Here is a 14,489-nt window from a genome sequence, read left to right on the forward strand (position 1 = left end):
TGTCATCTCTGCCAACCTCTTCAGATTTACAGCATTGTATACTCCAAAACCTTCAGCCAGTTGTATCGGATGTAATAGACCTGCCAGTACTTGTAAAAAAAAAAAAAAACATTGGCAAATCTTGGTGCCATCTCCCTGGATGCAGCTAAGGGATCTATATTGCTCCTAACTTACCATTAATGATAGAGAGCGTAGAATCCTTGGTAGAGTTGTTAAAAAAGGGTTATATGTCAAATATACTTGCCTTCCCGGCCATAAATTGTCAAACCCACACGACCAGGTGTGAAGATAAAATCCTAAAGAGTTTACTGCAAAAGTGTAGGACAGGACTCTGAAAAGACAAATGTGCAGACTGACCCACTTGCCCCGAAAGAAGGTAAACACATGATTAAGTGTGACAGTGATACAAGGAACATGGCTGTAAGGTTGCACAGTAGGAGGTTGGTGATAAGAATGTGTTCAGGGTTAAGGATTCATCCACTGCCAGAAGATGTTGAGGGGCATCTGCTTAATGCTTCTCTTGACTTGAACATTTTGTTTAGTCCTCCAGCCTGAGACATTTTTGAGAAGGGGAGGACAGTGGAGGTGATAAAGCAACTCTAAAACATCCAAGATACAGCTGCAACTGCCTTTCAAAATACTTTCCCTTTTACAGACTCCAGACTGGAGGCCAGCAGGCCATGAGCAAAAGGGCTTTCAAAAAGCAGAAGTGGCAGTGCAAGAAGATTGAATTGGGGAGCCATTCTGGGACTGACTCATATAGACTGTCCAGGCAAGTATGACTAAACTGGAGGTCTGTCTCTCTCCTTCCTTTCTTCTCCTGACTAAGAGATCATCTGAATATCTTCAAAGACAGCTGCTCAAAGATAAGGTTTTACAGATTGGTCTTGAACTTGATCCTTTATCTAAAGAGACAACATTCAAAGCAATCCCTTCTTTGTAAGGATAGATAGAATCAGCCATTCATCTTTGTCTAACAGGAGTAAGGTGGACTCTGGGTTCTATTTTAAACTCTTTGTAGTACCCCAGAGTGATGGACTGTAGAGGTCAGCCCTAGGTATGTCCATGTTCAACTATTTTAAGAGTACCTAAATTCAGAATGCTCACCTGCAGACCCTACCAATATTACAAGGTGTCCCTGGCCATGCTAGACCTCAGAGATGTCTACGTTCAGGTCCCTGTATGCATGAAACATAGCCAATTGTTCAGGTTCAAGACATTTAACCACAATTTCCAGCACCCTTCCTTGTCCTTTGGCCACTCTTTTACTCTTATGCTGTTTACAAAGTTCCTGAAATCAGTAGAGGTTTTCTTGAGAATCAGAAGAGTTCATGCTTACCTTACCTAGATAAATCCTTACAGCAAGCCCAGATGAAGAGGGAACCACAGGGAAAGATGAAGTTCGCACTGGACTGCCGATAAAATAATCTTCTTGAGGGCCATTGTTGATGCTGTGGAGTGCAATGCTTGTAACTCCATGGTGCACTCAATTTTGGTGCTGCATGTTTTCCTCAAACAAGTCCTGAGTGCCACTGTGATGGTGAGAGACTTCATTTTATCCCTGAGGATCATTGCCTCTGTAATCCTTATTGTACCTCTAGCAAAGCTCGCAAAGATTCAGTGGTACCAGAAAGCCCACTGGGAATAGTATTGTCTACCATTAGACAAGGAAGTACCAGGCATCTCTTGTATCTTGAAGGATTTTTTTAGGTCACGGAGAACAGGAGCATTTTTCCCCCTCCCAGACAAAACCATACCTTGAGAATTGATGCTTTGGATATGGTTTTAGAGGCCTATTTGGTAAAACTCCAGGTTTGAAGCAAGTCAACCTAGATATAAAACCTCAGCATTAATTTGAAGGCAATACTAGCAAGCGTCCTTCCCTTGAAAGTTGTGTAATACATTGGAAAGCCAGAAGTGCTTCTGCTGTCAATGGGTGGCACTCTGAGTATGTGGTACATAAACAGTGGGCCTGTATTTGTACCCCGTCTGCAGACTAGCAGTGCCAGCCTGGGAGCTGGCAGCATAGTGCATGTGACCTTCAGGGTAATCTACATCTCCTCATATATCAACCAGACAGCAGACACCCTTAGCAAAACGTTTGCTTGCAGCCTAACAAAGAGGTTGCAGGTATCAGGCATGGTCTTTTTTGTCTCCCCAAGAATTAACAGTCTCTTCCTAACTACACAGGACTGCTGTGCCGCAGGTGTTGGGTAGTAGAAGCCTTCTTTCTATGGACAACCTTTTTGTATGCTTATCCCCACACACACCTTTTGCAAAGTATATTGCAAAAGATAGTGGTGAAAAACTTGAGATCATTTCTGGTGGGCTCTTACTGGTCTAGACAGCAGTGCTTTATCACTGATTCTACAGCTGGCAAAAGAACCACCATTCAGTCTGCAGCCAGGTGTACACTTGCCGAGATAGAAGTCTGCTACCTTGATGCACCCAAAGCAGCAGAAACTTGATCTGACTGCCTCAGTGATGTGACAGTGATTCATGTCAAGAACCTATTGTCTGAGAATGTATACACATCATGTACTGTATGAACAAATACAGATTTTTTAAATCGGTGTAAAACATCCTGTTACTGCCATGTACCCCCTATTCAAATTATTGCCACAGTTGCTTCTGCATTGTCTTGTATATAGTTGAAATCACCATATATTAATGTTTGTATCTTGCTGATGTTCATCGTGTTACCCTTCTGCAGTCATTACACTTGGGTTATCCTGTCGTCAGGCGGTCCCACAGTCGGACGAATTTCCAAAGTCTTGGTCCGACGTCGGTTGCAGTCGCCTCATCCCTGACGTCAGAGTGCCAGGGGTGCATATATTGCAACCAACGCCATTTTCTTCAGTCTTTCTTGCCGCGTGGTGCCCGAAGCAGAAGCAGTTCGCAAGTGCCGGTCGGCCGACTCCTGAGATTTTCTAATTCGAATTTCAGACCGAAGTCTTCTATAAAGCTAAGTACCCCGTTGGGGAAACTTTTCTTGCCTCATACCGATGTCAGAAAAAGTTAACAATTGCATTTCTTGTGGGAAGCAAATACCTCATAAGGATTTTCATTCTTATTGCATACCTTGCCTAGGCCCTGATCACGACATCACTTCTTGTCGTTTTTGTGCTAGATTTAATAAACGTACTATTAAAAGACGATTTGATTTTGCACAACACTTTTTTGGCAGAAAATTTAATTATAACATGCCGTCGGAGCTTCCGACTACCTGCGTGCACAAAAAGCGCAGGGATAAGGATCGACAGCCCAGGCCTAAGCCCGATTCCGAGGCCTCGGTTGATCCGGTCTCTGGTTATCAGTGAGGCTCAGACACAGCCTCTGACTACCGCAGTTCAAGAAACCGGGACCGCTACAGATATTTTGACGGAATGTACTAGGCCGACACAGCCTTTTACTTCAGGCCCTACCGACGATTTACCTTCCAAGGACGTCGGTGCTTCTGAAACGCCATTGGTTTCAGAAGGCATTTTCAGACCGACGACTCTTTCGGTCAAAACGTTTTCCAAGTCGAAGACTCCTTCCAAACCAAAAAGGCTTCACTTCAATCTCCTGTTCAAGGCCCTATGCCTAAGAAACAGATGCTCAAGATGGCTGAAGATTTGATTTCTCTTATCAGGGGGTCTCAACCTTCTCCTGACAAAAGGCCTAGACTAGAGGAAGAATCTGCTTCCTCTGAACATCTGTCTATTTCTTTGGATTCCTCTGAGGACCAAGACTATTCCTTCTCTCCTTATGAAGATTCTGATGCTGAGGACTCTATTCCCTCAGCTTCCCCTCCAGAAGATTACTCTTTTGGGGAAACTTTACACACTATGAGGGAACATTTTCACTGGGAAGGTCAGGATTACTTTGATTCCAAGAAAAGGCTCAGAGAGTTTCTTTTACTCCCCCAACACAGACCTCTAGCCATCCCTCCTGTTTTGGACATTGTGGATGATGTCTATTTAGAATCCAGTTTCAACCCTGACTCTCTGCCTCCTGCTCCGGCCAAGCCTGACAGATACTACAGAGTACCTGATTCCCACAAATTTATTTACAAAAGCCCAGTAGCTGACCCAGGGACTATCTCCCAGGGTCCCAAGGGGGCTAAGGCTTCCATGGCTAAAAATCCAGTACCTTCTGAAAGGGATTCTAGAGCACTAGACAGATGGGGGAAAAAGGTTTATACCTCAGCCACTTTAGCAATGAGAGCTCTAAACTGTCAATTTCATATGCTTAAGTATCAGCAATTTCTGATCTCTCAGTTAAAACAAAAGATAACCACCCTCCCTCAACAATCTGAATTGAAAGAAGTACAGGATTTGTTGTACGCTACTGAGCAGGTAGGCAAACATACCTTGCAATGTGGGTTTGATTCTTTAGAGGCCTCCTGCAGAGCAGCTGTCACTGGATCAGTTATACATAGGCATGCCTGGTTAAAGGAACAAAGTCTGCCTGATCATGTTAAAGCAAAATTATTAGATGCTCCCTTACAGCAGGATGTTCTTTTTGGTGTTAAAGCAGAAGTAGTTTTAAAGAAAATGGAAGATAAGGCAAAATCAATGCAGACAGTCAAAGATTTCCTACAAGTACAACCCCCTCGCTTCAGCAGAAACTGGCCAACAAAAAATTGGTCCTCTCCAGCCACTGACAGGCCTCAGAGGGGTAAATACAGGCACCCAAGGGGCAGAGGACAACCACAAGCTCAGTATAAACCTCGCCAATGGGGCACTCCAACCCAGAAGGGAGGAGAAGACAGGTCTCAACCCACCAGAAGGCAAACTCAATGACTTGCACCTCAACTGGCCAAACAAAGCTCTTTTGTCAACCCTCCTGGGGGGAAAGCTAGCACTATTTGCAGACAACTGGCACATGGTCACAAAGGACAAATGGGTACTAGACATAATTTTACGAGGATACAGATTCCACTTTCACACCTTGCCAATAAAAAGAGGAATGCCAAACCTGCCACAAAAATAAAAGGTCAGAGGCTCAAAAACAAATTACAGCTCTCATGGCCATGAGAGCCATTCAAAGGGTACTAACTCAAGAGCAAGGCCAAGGATTTTACTCAAGACTCTTCCTAGTACCCAGAAAAGAAAATGCTTGGAGACCAATTCTGGACCTTTCAATTCTAAACACTTACTTACAAGTTCCCAAATTCAAGATGCTAACACTACAGCAGCTACTTCCCATGTTGGGCAAGGAAGCATGGCTGGTAACGTTGGACCTCAAGGAGGCATACCTGCATGTCCCTATCAGACAAAGTTGCAGAAGATACCTCCATTTCATTGCAGGTTTAACCCATTATCAATTCTCTGCACTGCCCTTTGGCTTATCTACTGCACCCAGAGTATTCACAAAATGCCTGGCACCAGTAATTGCATATTGCAGACAAAGAGGAATTCAAATATATACCTGGACGACTGCCTCATTCAAGCAGAAAGAAAAGACATTCTCTTACAACATCTGGCTTTTGTGAAGCATCTACTGAATTGTCTGGGGTACACAGTAAACGAAAAGAAGTCAAAACTAGTACCCTCACAAAAAATGGCATTCCTGGGTGCCAGCTTGGACACAACGGCCCAGAAGGCTTATCTTACACCAGACAAGTAATTACAACTGACTCAATATTTCAAAACAATGGCAACAAAGACCCAATTAACAACAAGAAAAATTCTGCAGGCTTTGGGCCTCATGGCATCTTGCATTCTGATAATACCATTTGCAAAACTGCATATGAGGAAATTGCAGTGGTACCTAAAAAGCGTATGATCTCAACACAGCCACAGCTTAGACACAGTGATATCTCTCATTCCCTGCCTTCAACAGGAATTTCTGTGGTGGGCACAGGCATGTCACCTCAACAAGGGTCAGCCTTTCACCTTGCCCCCACCCAGGCAAATAATCACAACAGATGCTACAGACTATGCCTGGGGGGCACACATGGCAGGGCAATGCATTCAAGGCCTATGGACTGCAGAACAAAGAAAACTGCACATAAACCAAAAGGAGATGCTAGCTGTACAGAAAGCTCTGCAGCCTTCAAGGATCTACTACAGCCTGGACAACTTGCAATAAAGATGGACAACACCACAGTAATGTGGTACATAAACAAACAAGGGGGCACACATTCCTACCCTCTTTGCAGGCAAGCAATAATCTTATGAAACACAGCTCTTGCCTACCAAGTCCAGTTACAAGCTCAATTCCTGCCAGGACAGAAAAACACATTGGCAGATGACCTAAGCAGAAACATCAAAGATCCCCACGAGTGGAAGCTATACCCACAAATATTTACAATGATAACTCAAAGATGGGGCCTACCAAATACAAACCTGTTTGCCAGTCCTCAAAACTATCAGCTGACAAAATTTTGTACAAGGACATTCCACCATCAAGCTTGGAAAGTGGACGCTCTCTCCTTCAGTTGGAAAAACCTGACAGTATATGCCTTTCCTCCATTACCTCTTCTCACAAAGGTTCTTTTGAAGGTCAAAAAGGAGAAACCTTGAATGATTCTCATAGCCCCAGACTGGCCACGCCAGCACTGGTTCCCACTATTGAAGAATATGGCTCACAGCCCTCCATGGATATTGCTTCAAACACCTCATTTGCTCATGCAGCAAGACAAGCAGATTCTACACAGCCAGATAAAAACCTTAAACCTGGCTGCATGGCAAATCAATTAAGCATCCAATCAGCCCCTCTTTCACAAACAGTGCTGGATGTTATTCTAGAAGCCAGGAGGCCAAGCACCAGGAAGGCTTACTCGGACAAATGGAAAAGGTTTTCTGCTTGGAACCAAGCTAAAGGCCAAGACACAACTCAGCCTCATATGCCTCACATTCTGCAGTATTTAGCTGAGATATTGCAAAAAGGACTTTCCTTCTCCTCAATTAAAATCCATGCTTCAGCTATTTCAGCTCACTACGACACGACTCCACCTTTATTTTCAAATCCTCTCCTAAGGCAGTTCCTCAGAGGGGCGAAAAACATTAGACCACCTAGAAGAGCTCCTACCCCAACATGGGACCTCAACTTTGTTCTGGAAAAACTAATGCTACCTCCCTTTGAACCAGCTTTTTCTGCGGACCTTCAGTTCCTATCTTGGAAGACTGCCCTGCTCCTGGCAATAACTTCTGCTAGGAGAGTTTCAGAATTGCAGGCACTTATGGCAGTGGAACCTTTCCTCATTTTTCATCAAGACAGAGTTTCTCTACGAACTAATCCTCCTTCATGCCTAAGATGGTTTCCAGTGTAGCTCTAAATCAAACCATCCACCTACCCACTTTCTACCCCAATCCCCAGAACAAAGGTGAGAGACTCCTGCATTCCTTGGACATTCACAGGCAGCTTTGTTTCTACTTGGATAAAACTAAGGCTTTCAGAAAAACTGACCAGCTCTTTGTTTCCTATGCTACAGCCTCTCAAGGGAAGGCCATATCCAAGCAAACCATTTCTAAATGGATAGGCCATTGCATCCAGTTCTGCTATACCCATCATGGGAAACCAGTTCCCACTACCATTAGATCCCACTCTACCAGGGCAACAGCTACTTCTACAGCCTTTCTCAGGGGGGTTCCTACCAAGGAAATCTTAGAAGCTGCAACTTGGAGTTCAGTGCACACATTCACCAAACACTTACCTCTTTATTCTAAGTCCAGGGCAGGCTTCGCCACTGCAGTTCTGCAGGGCCTCATTGCCTCCACTAACCCTCTATGATGCCTCCACCCTACCTTAGCTTTGGGACTCAACCCAAGTGTAATGACTGCAGCAGGGTAACACGATGAACATAGTACAGTTTTGTACCTACCATAAATGTAGATGTTCGAGTGTTCACCCTGCTGCAGTCCAGGTTACCCTCCCTCCAACCCCTCTGATCTACTGGCTAAGCCTCTGCTATGCCTTACTGATGTATTTGCTTATAGCTGAAGGGATTTTGTGTTTGCACAGTGTTCACACCATTTGGTAGTGATTTGGATCACCTTTTTGGGGGCACCTGACATCCGGGGCAAGAAAAACTGAAGAAAATGGCGTTGGTTGCAATATATGTACCCCTGGCGCTCTGACGTCAGGGATGAGGCGACTGCAACCGACGTCGGACCAAGACTTTGGAAATCCGGCCAACTGTGGGACTGCCTGACGACAGGATAACCCAAGTGTAATGACTGCAGCAGGGTGAACACTCGAACATCTACATTTATGGTAGGTACAAAACTGTACTTTTTTGCTTTTCACATTTCATTGTATGTATGTCATATACTTCCCATGCTGAATCTGAAAATAGTTCACCTAAGTCAGTGGTCTACCCTGGTTATTGAATAAATAAAATAAAGGATACCAGAAGACTACCAAAAGGCAATCCTACTTGACAAAATAAATTCTGCACATGATGCAGTAAGAAGCAAGGGCCATCCCTTGCAGGACTACCCCAAAAGTAATATGTTACTGTTTAATTAACGTGCATGTGGCTGACTATTCAGACGGTCTCCCATCGCATCTGATCTTGGCTAACATCTGTCAATGAAGCATGTCTTCCCTCAGAGGAGGGCTATTACCTTATCTTGGAACTTGGTCTTTCTCCTTGAAAGACTGACCTTTGATCTGTTTGAGTAGAGCCACAACATGTGTCCTTCCCACTGAAGTATTTAGCGTAGAAATCAGCCTTCTTATTAGCCATTACTTTGACTGGAAAGTTCTCTGAATTGCAGGCTGTGTGACATGCAAAAAGCCATCCACAGTGTTTTGTAATGTTAGGGTCATCCCTAGAACTGATCCCTCCATTATGTTCAAGGTAGTATGGTAACTCTCTATTGGATGGTACAACTATCAGTGTTTCCCCTTTCAACAGAATAAGGGGGAAAGAATTTTGTATGCCTTAGATGTCCACATGCAACTAAGGTATTACCTACATAGGAAAGAATAATTTAGACAAACCAACTATTTGTGTTCTCCTTCCCTTTGAATCAGGACCAACTAGCAGTAAAGCAAATTCATTTTGAATGGCTCACAAACTATAGTCTTCTGGGCATCAGTCTGCTCTAATAGCAGTCTGAATTCTGGAACAGAATCAGGCTGCTAATAGTTTGCTATTGGTGAAATGATGAAGCAGCTAATAGCAAGATCTCCTTTCCCAGGGGAGGGATTGGGGAAGCTTATGCCTGTGTGGTCTGTGGTGGAGACCTGAAGCCTTGTAGGACGTGTGAAGTAAGCAGGGTGCAGTGATAATTTCTTGATGTTCGTTCACTAGCTACTTTCACTGATAAGGGCATCAGCTGGCTACTGGCTTTCTGCATGCAAATTCCTGTGGGATCCCTTGCATCCTAGACCTAACACTATCACTGTGAGGTCAGTATCACAAGGAGGCAAGGCTCCACACCCAGTAAGGTTTACTTCTGGTGTACCTAGCTGAAACAGTAAAGGGATTTTGGGTTGGGGATGTATGGAGCTGGGGGGGAGACAGTAGTAGTGTATAAGTTGGGTGGTTATATATTAAAAAATTGTATGTATCTTGATCTGATCTTGCCTGATTGCACACAGGTAAGACATCTGTCTGTGCTCTGCTAACCATAGTTCAGGAACAGATATGGGTTGCTGATAGGGTCATCTGGGCAGATGTGATAAAGCAACTAACAACCAACTTTCCTACCCCACATGGAGTTTGTGAAAGGAATCACTGCCTGTATGACATGTTGCAGAAACTAGGGGTCTTACATGCCAACGGTCAACCTTGGGTCCCCACATTTTTTTCCTGCTGAGAAAATGCATGCACTGGGTATGTTGGCATCAGTGCATGTTTTTCTTCTGCGTTTGGGATTTTATCCAGCCTTTACAACAGGAAGGCTCACCTCTCCTCATCCTGTCTACTGCTTCCCATTAGGTCTTCAGTCCCAACCTCTTATGACTTCTGTCATAAGGCAACTTCCTGAGTACTTGGGGGCCTTGCCCAGCAAAGGATGTTGTTGGAAAGGAACTGTAGGGAGTACCTAGTGAAAGAGGAGGAATAGGGAGCAGGGATGAGCTGTAGAGACAGTGATGTGTTTTATGGAAAGTGAGGAAGTGAAAAAATATTGATCCTTTTCTGCTGTGGGAGACACAGAACCTTGCAGGGGCAGATAAATGCATACTAATTCCAGGTGGCTTCCACATCAGCAATCTTCTTTATGTATGTGCCAGCCCAGAGCATTTGTGAAGCAGCCAGTCAGTTCTCCATTCACACCTTTTCCAAACACTACAAGATGTGTTCAGTCCCGAAGCAGAGTAAAGTGTGGGGCAGTTATTCTGCAGTACCTTCTTTAACTAGGAAAATTTGCAGGAGCAGGTTTGTGCCTTCCACCGGATGGATGGAGTGCTGCTTTTGGAATCTTCTCATTGGTTAGATGTTCTGCTGCAGCAGTGGTCAGTTGAACAGCATGGTACAATTTTTTTAAGAAACTCATCATAGCAGATGTTAGAGCAGGATCTCTTTTACAGTACTAGCTTCTACTTTCTTTTGCCCGCAAGAAGCTGTATCCTGAAAAAAAGACAATACATTAGTGTAAGGCCAAGCTAGGAGGGAAGAGAGACAGACCATGAACTCTGAAGGTAAAACCACTTTGTGCATTGGACTTTCTTAAGTTATGTACTGCAAAGAGCTAGGAACTGTGACTGGAAACTCTCTGTATGTACAGGACAAGAACAAGTGAATAGAATCTCTTCCTTTCATAGACATACTACTCATCTGTCATGGTCCAGTTGTTTCTCTTAATTTAGATGCAGGTGTTCATCCTCATATTGGGGATGAGCCTGAGCCATGCCAAGATATCTGTAGCACTCCTAGAGCTGGGAAGGCCAGATAGTAGTCCACCTTTGACTAATTCCCATTGGTCAGGAATTGTATTGGAGTAGTGATCCTACTAAGACATCAGCTGTTGTGATGAGTTGTTCACGCAACTGTACTTTGAGTAGGTTGGGAAAATAGTGCATGCTCAAACCATAAGCCATATAAAGAGAAAAAAATGTAAAGATCTCATCTCATATATACTGTTAATACATAAGGAGTCTGTTATGGAATCCAGATGGATAATATCTTCAAAAAGAATTTTATGACATGAGAAATGTACAGCATGAAGATAGTGACATTTGAGAAAAAAAACTTGAAAGTGTTTCATTGAAAGGATTGTGGATAATTGAAACACTCTATAAAAGTAAATAATTCAAAAACAGTAACAGAATTAAAGACTGCAGTGGACAACGAGCAAGGAAGCTGAGAATCATGTTACGTGGTTGAAGACACCAGTGGCTACTCTCATAATGCCATCTTGCTGAATATGGCAGGATTTAAATAGGATTTTATGGAGTACCAGAATTCAGTGTAAAATTTTAAGTTCTCACGACTAATTTGTAGAGAGTACCAGGATATGTATCCATGGTAGAAAGGAAATACTTTGTTTTGCTGGGTAAGTGTTCCTGTAAGCCCGAGGCTGTGCGAGCACAAAGCTTGATTAGAATATTTGCTTGGAGCACTTTGTTTTTGAATGCGAAAAAAGTGTCTCCTGTGAGGTGTTATGATTCCAGCGTTTCTTATGAGTAATGGTGTAAAAAAAAAAAAAAAAAAACTTAAGCTCTTCAGTTGTTAGAAAACGTTGGCTGACTAAATAGTGCTGTGCATGCTCAAATTCTTGTCAGTACTATTTTAATTATTTTGGCTGCAGAAGTTCATTAAAATGTTTATAGTTTGAATAAGTTGCTTAACTGGATGATGCTTATAGAAGACATTGTACTAGTTTATCAGCATAGTTAAAATAATGCAGAACTGCTGCTCTGTGTGTGTCTGGCACCTTTCTTGTGAATTAGTCTAAAATTTCTGAAGTACTCTTAGCAGTTGTAAAAATAACCTGCTGTGTTAAAGCTGAGAAAATAATGTTGCTTTTTTGTTTTTTAATTCTAGGAATCAAAGAAGAGATTTGATGAAGATGCAGAATTTAAAAAACGAGCATACCAATGTGTAGTAAAACTTCAGAGTAAAGAGCCTGATTTCATTAAGGCATGGTCCCTGATTTGTGATGTGTCCCGAAATGGTAAACATCTTTCAAGTCACACAATGATGTTTAGCGTAGATGTGGAAAACTGGGTGCTGCTTCCAACTAGTCCCCTCTTTGAATATCCATCCATATGCACTGCTAATTACCTAAGTTTGGGTGTGAAGCCAAGTTCCTCTAGTCTCAAGTGAGGAGTAGGATTGTAAGACTGCCGTAGTTACTTTCTGTTCCATGGGTCGGAGTGCTGACATGTAACAGGCATTAAGCTTGTTAAGAGAACTTAAATGGGGTTAAGGCAACAAGTTACTAACAAGCATCAGTTTGCAGTCTTGCTTTTGAGCCCCTCAATTCCACTTGCAAACTGTCACTTATTAGGTAGTGCAGGTCACCCCTTTAAAGGGACATGCCCAGTAGGCTTATCCAGTTACGAAAAGGAATCGAGAGAATCCCTGTTAGAAACAATTGTTGAGACTTGTTATATCTGTACATTTTAATACTATTTCAAAACCTTGCACAGTTTGAATTAAAATGGTTAAATCTGATGTTGTGAATTTTCATTCAGTTCTCAACAGATAAGTTCAGATCTGACTTGGCCGTTACACTAGCTCATGGCTTTAGAAAAACTCTCCAGCTCCTTTCCTACCCACAGTGCACTATCCCCAACTTCCCTCAGATCTCGTTTGCCGTTTCATGACTACACTTGGTTGACTACAGCTCTCGAGCAAACTTGTTAAGATAAGTCATATTTCTTAAAACTTCCTTAATCGCTAACCATTGATAAATCTTTTTCTGTTTGATACTTTACTATATATCATAAGAGATTTTGCTACCTTTATTCGCTTTTATTATCCTTTATACACTTGCTAGTGTATTCTTGCTACAATTGTTGGTAGGACTTTCCTACCCCCGTTTATCTTTTCATGATGAATGTTATACTCCTCTAGTTTCTTCTTTCTGTTCTTTAAACAAAAAAGAAAAAAAACTTCTGTTACCTAATTTTTTGCTGTCTTCTTTCTTCTGCTTGCTATTGCTAGTTATAGGATTTCTCTTAGTGTTACTTCTAGTTACTGCTGCTCAGTATAACTATTTTATGCACTATGTCTCTCAGACTGAGAGATGTGAGCATAAAATGCCCTTTTCAGATGCCCACACTCTGTGTGTCTACTGTTTAGGGCCAGACTATCTTAACCTACATTGTGGCATTTGCCGTGGTTTCAATCCATGCTTATCTGCGAGGAAGAATAAACTAATGTTAAAGGGTTTGTTGCTGACTGCATTCTCTGAAGCCAATTCTGGAGTTCATTTTCCAAAAATTAAAACTAAAGCCCCTTCAAAAAGGTCCAGATTGGATTCTTCTTCTATGTCCTTAGAGCCAAAGAAAAAAAGAGAGAAATTGGATCCAAAGTCTCCCGTAATCTGACCATCCTCAGATCCAACCAAGTACTCGACCAGTCCAACAGTCTTGGATCCAACAAAATGGTCTAAGTCCCCGGATCCTAAGCCATTGCTTCATGCTGCATATTAGTCCAGTGCGGATCCGGTCCCTTCCAGGGTGCTTTGCCATTTTTTGGAGCAGCACTCTTAAGTCTCCTTCAGTAGTGTTTTCTCGGTGCTCCAGAAGTCTCACAGAGACATATATGAAAGGATGAGGAGATTCTTCACAGAGCAGTTTCAGAGGGGAGTCTTCATGGTTTCTACTCTTGGGGTCAGGAACACCGTCCATCTACTACTCCACTGATAACTCCGGAGCTCCTCTGATCCAACCTTTGGTGTTATAGTCCTCGGATTTGAGCATTCCAGGCCCTTCTGTATCTGATCTGAAGAGAGCATTGTCTTCAGATCTGACTGTTACTCTACATGCACTGGCCCTAACATCATTAGCTCTGAATGGCTGTCTGAGCTAAAGCTTCCAGGTCGGATCTGAGGGGATTGGCTCAACCCCAAGTTTTTCGGAGCCATCTCTTCATCTCTGAGCTTCAGCATTGGATAACTTTGCTGTGTCTTCTGCCTAAGGCGGACAGCACTCAGAGTAGAGGGAAGTTGCTGACCAGAAACTTGCTTTCTCAGTTTTGTTGGCTTTCTTCTCTCTGACATGGTCTGCTTTCGAGGTTTTGAAGAGGGGTTTTCTCTGCTATGGCAGGTCAGGTGGGTTCTTCCCCCTGGGATCCACCCTCAGCATGTCAGCTGACTTTGCACCATGATCCTTAGCATTCTTCTCCAGTGGGACAGCCAGCCCAAAGCTTCCAGATCACCCAGCCAGGTATTGTCATCTCTTCCGATACTTCTCCAGATCATCCCACCAAAGAAGTCACTAGGAAGAGGATGCACCTGGATTCCCCCCAGGATTCTGTTACCGAGGATACTGATTGTGATGAGGGAAAGAGTCTTCTGAATCACCACCCAATGATGTCTCACTTGGAGACAGCCTTGAAATTCTTCATCAGAAGGGTGGTTGGTCTGCCCAAAACC

At 43.1% G+C, this 14,489-nt stretch overlaps 1 protein-coding gene across 3 annotated transcripts in view; it reads left to right on the plus strand.

Annotated features, from left to right (window-relative positions):
* RARS1 (arginyl-tRNA synthetase 1) overlaps positions 1 to 14,489 on the plus strand; it is a 1,169,219-nt gene that overhangs the window by 998,965 nt on the left and 155,765 nt on the right. For all 3 annotated transcript variants that reach the window (XM_044069555.1, XM_044069556.1, XM_044069554.1), the window contains exon 8: positions 11,930 to 12,059. In XM_044069555.1, coding sequence (XP_043925490.1) covers positions 11,930 to 12,059 — 130 coding nt within the window. The remainder of the gene's footprint in view (positions 1 to 11,929; positions 12,060 to 14,489) is intronic.

Source organism: Protopterus annectens, chromosome 4.part0 (genome assembly GCF_019279795.1).
Source record: "Protopterus annectens isolate FY-2018-M chromosome 4.part0, PAN1.0, whole genome shotgun sequence".
Classification (NCBI taxonomy): Eukaryota; Metazoa; Chordata; order Ceratodontiformes; family Protopteridae; genus Protopterus; species Protopterus annectens.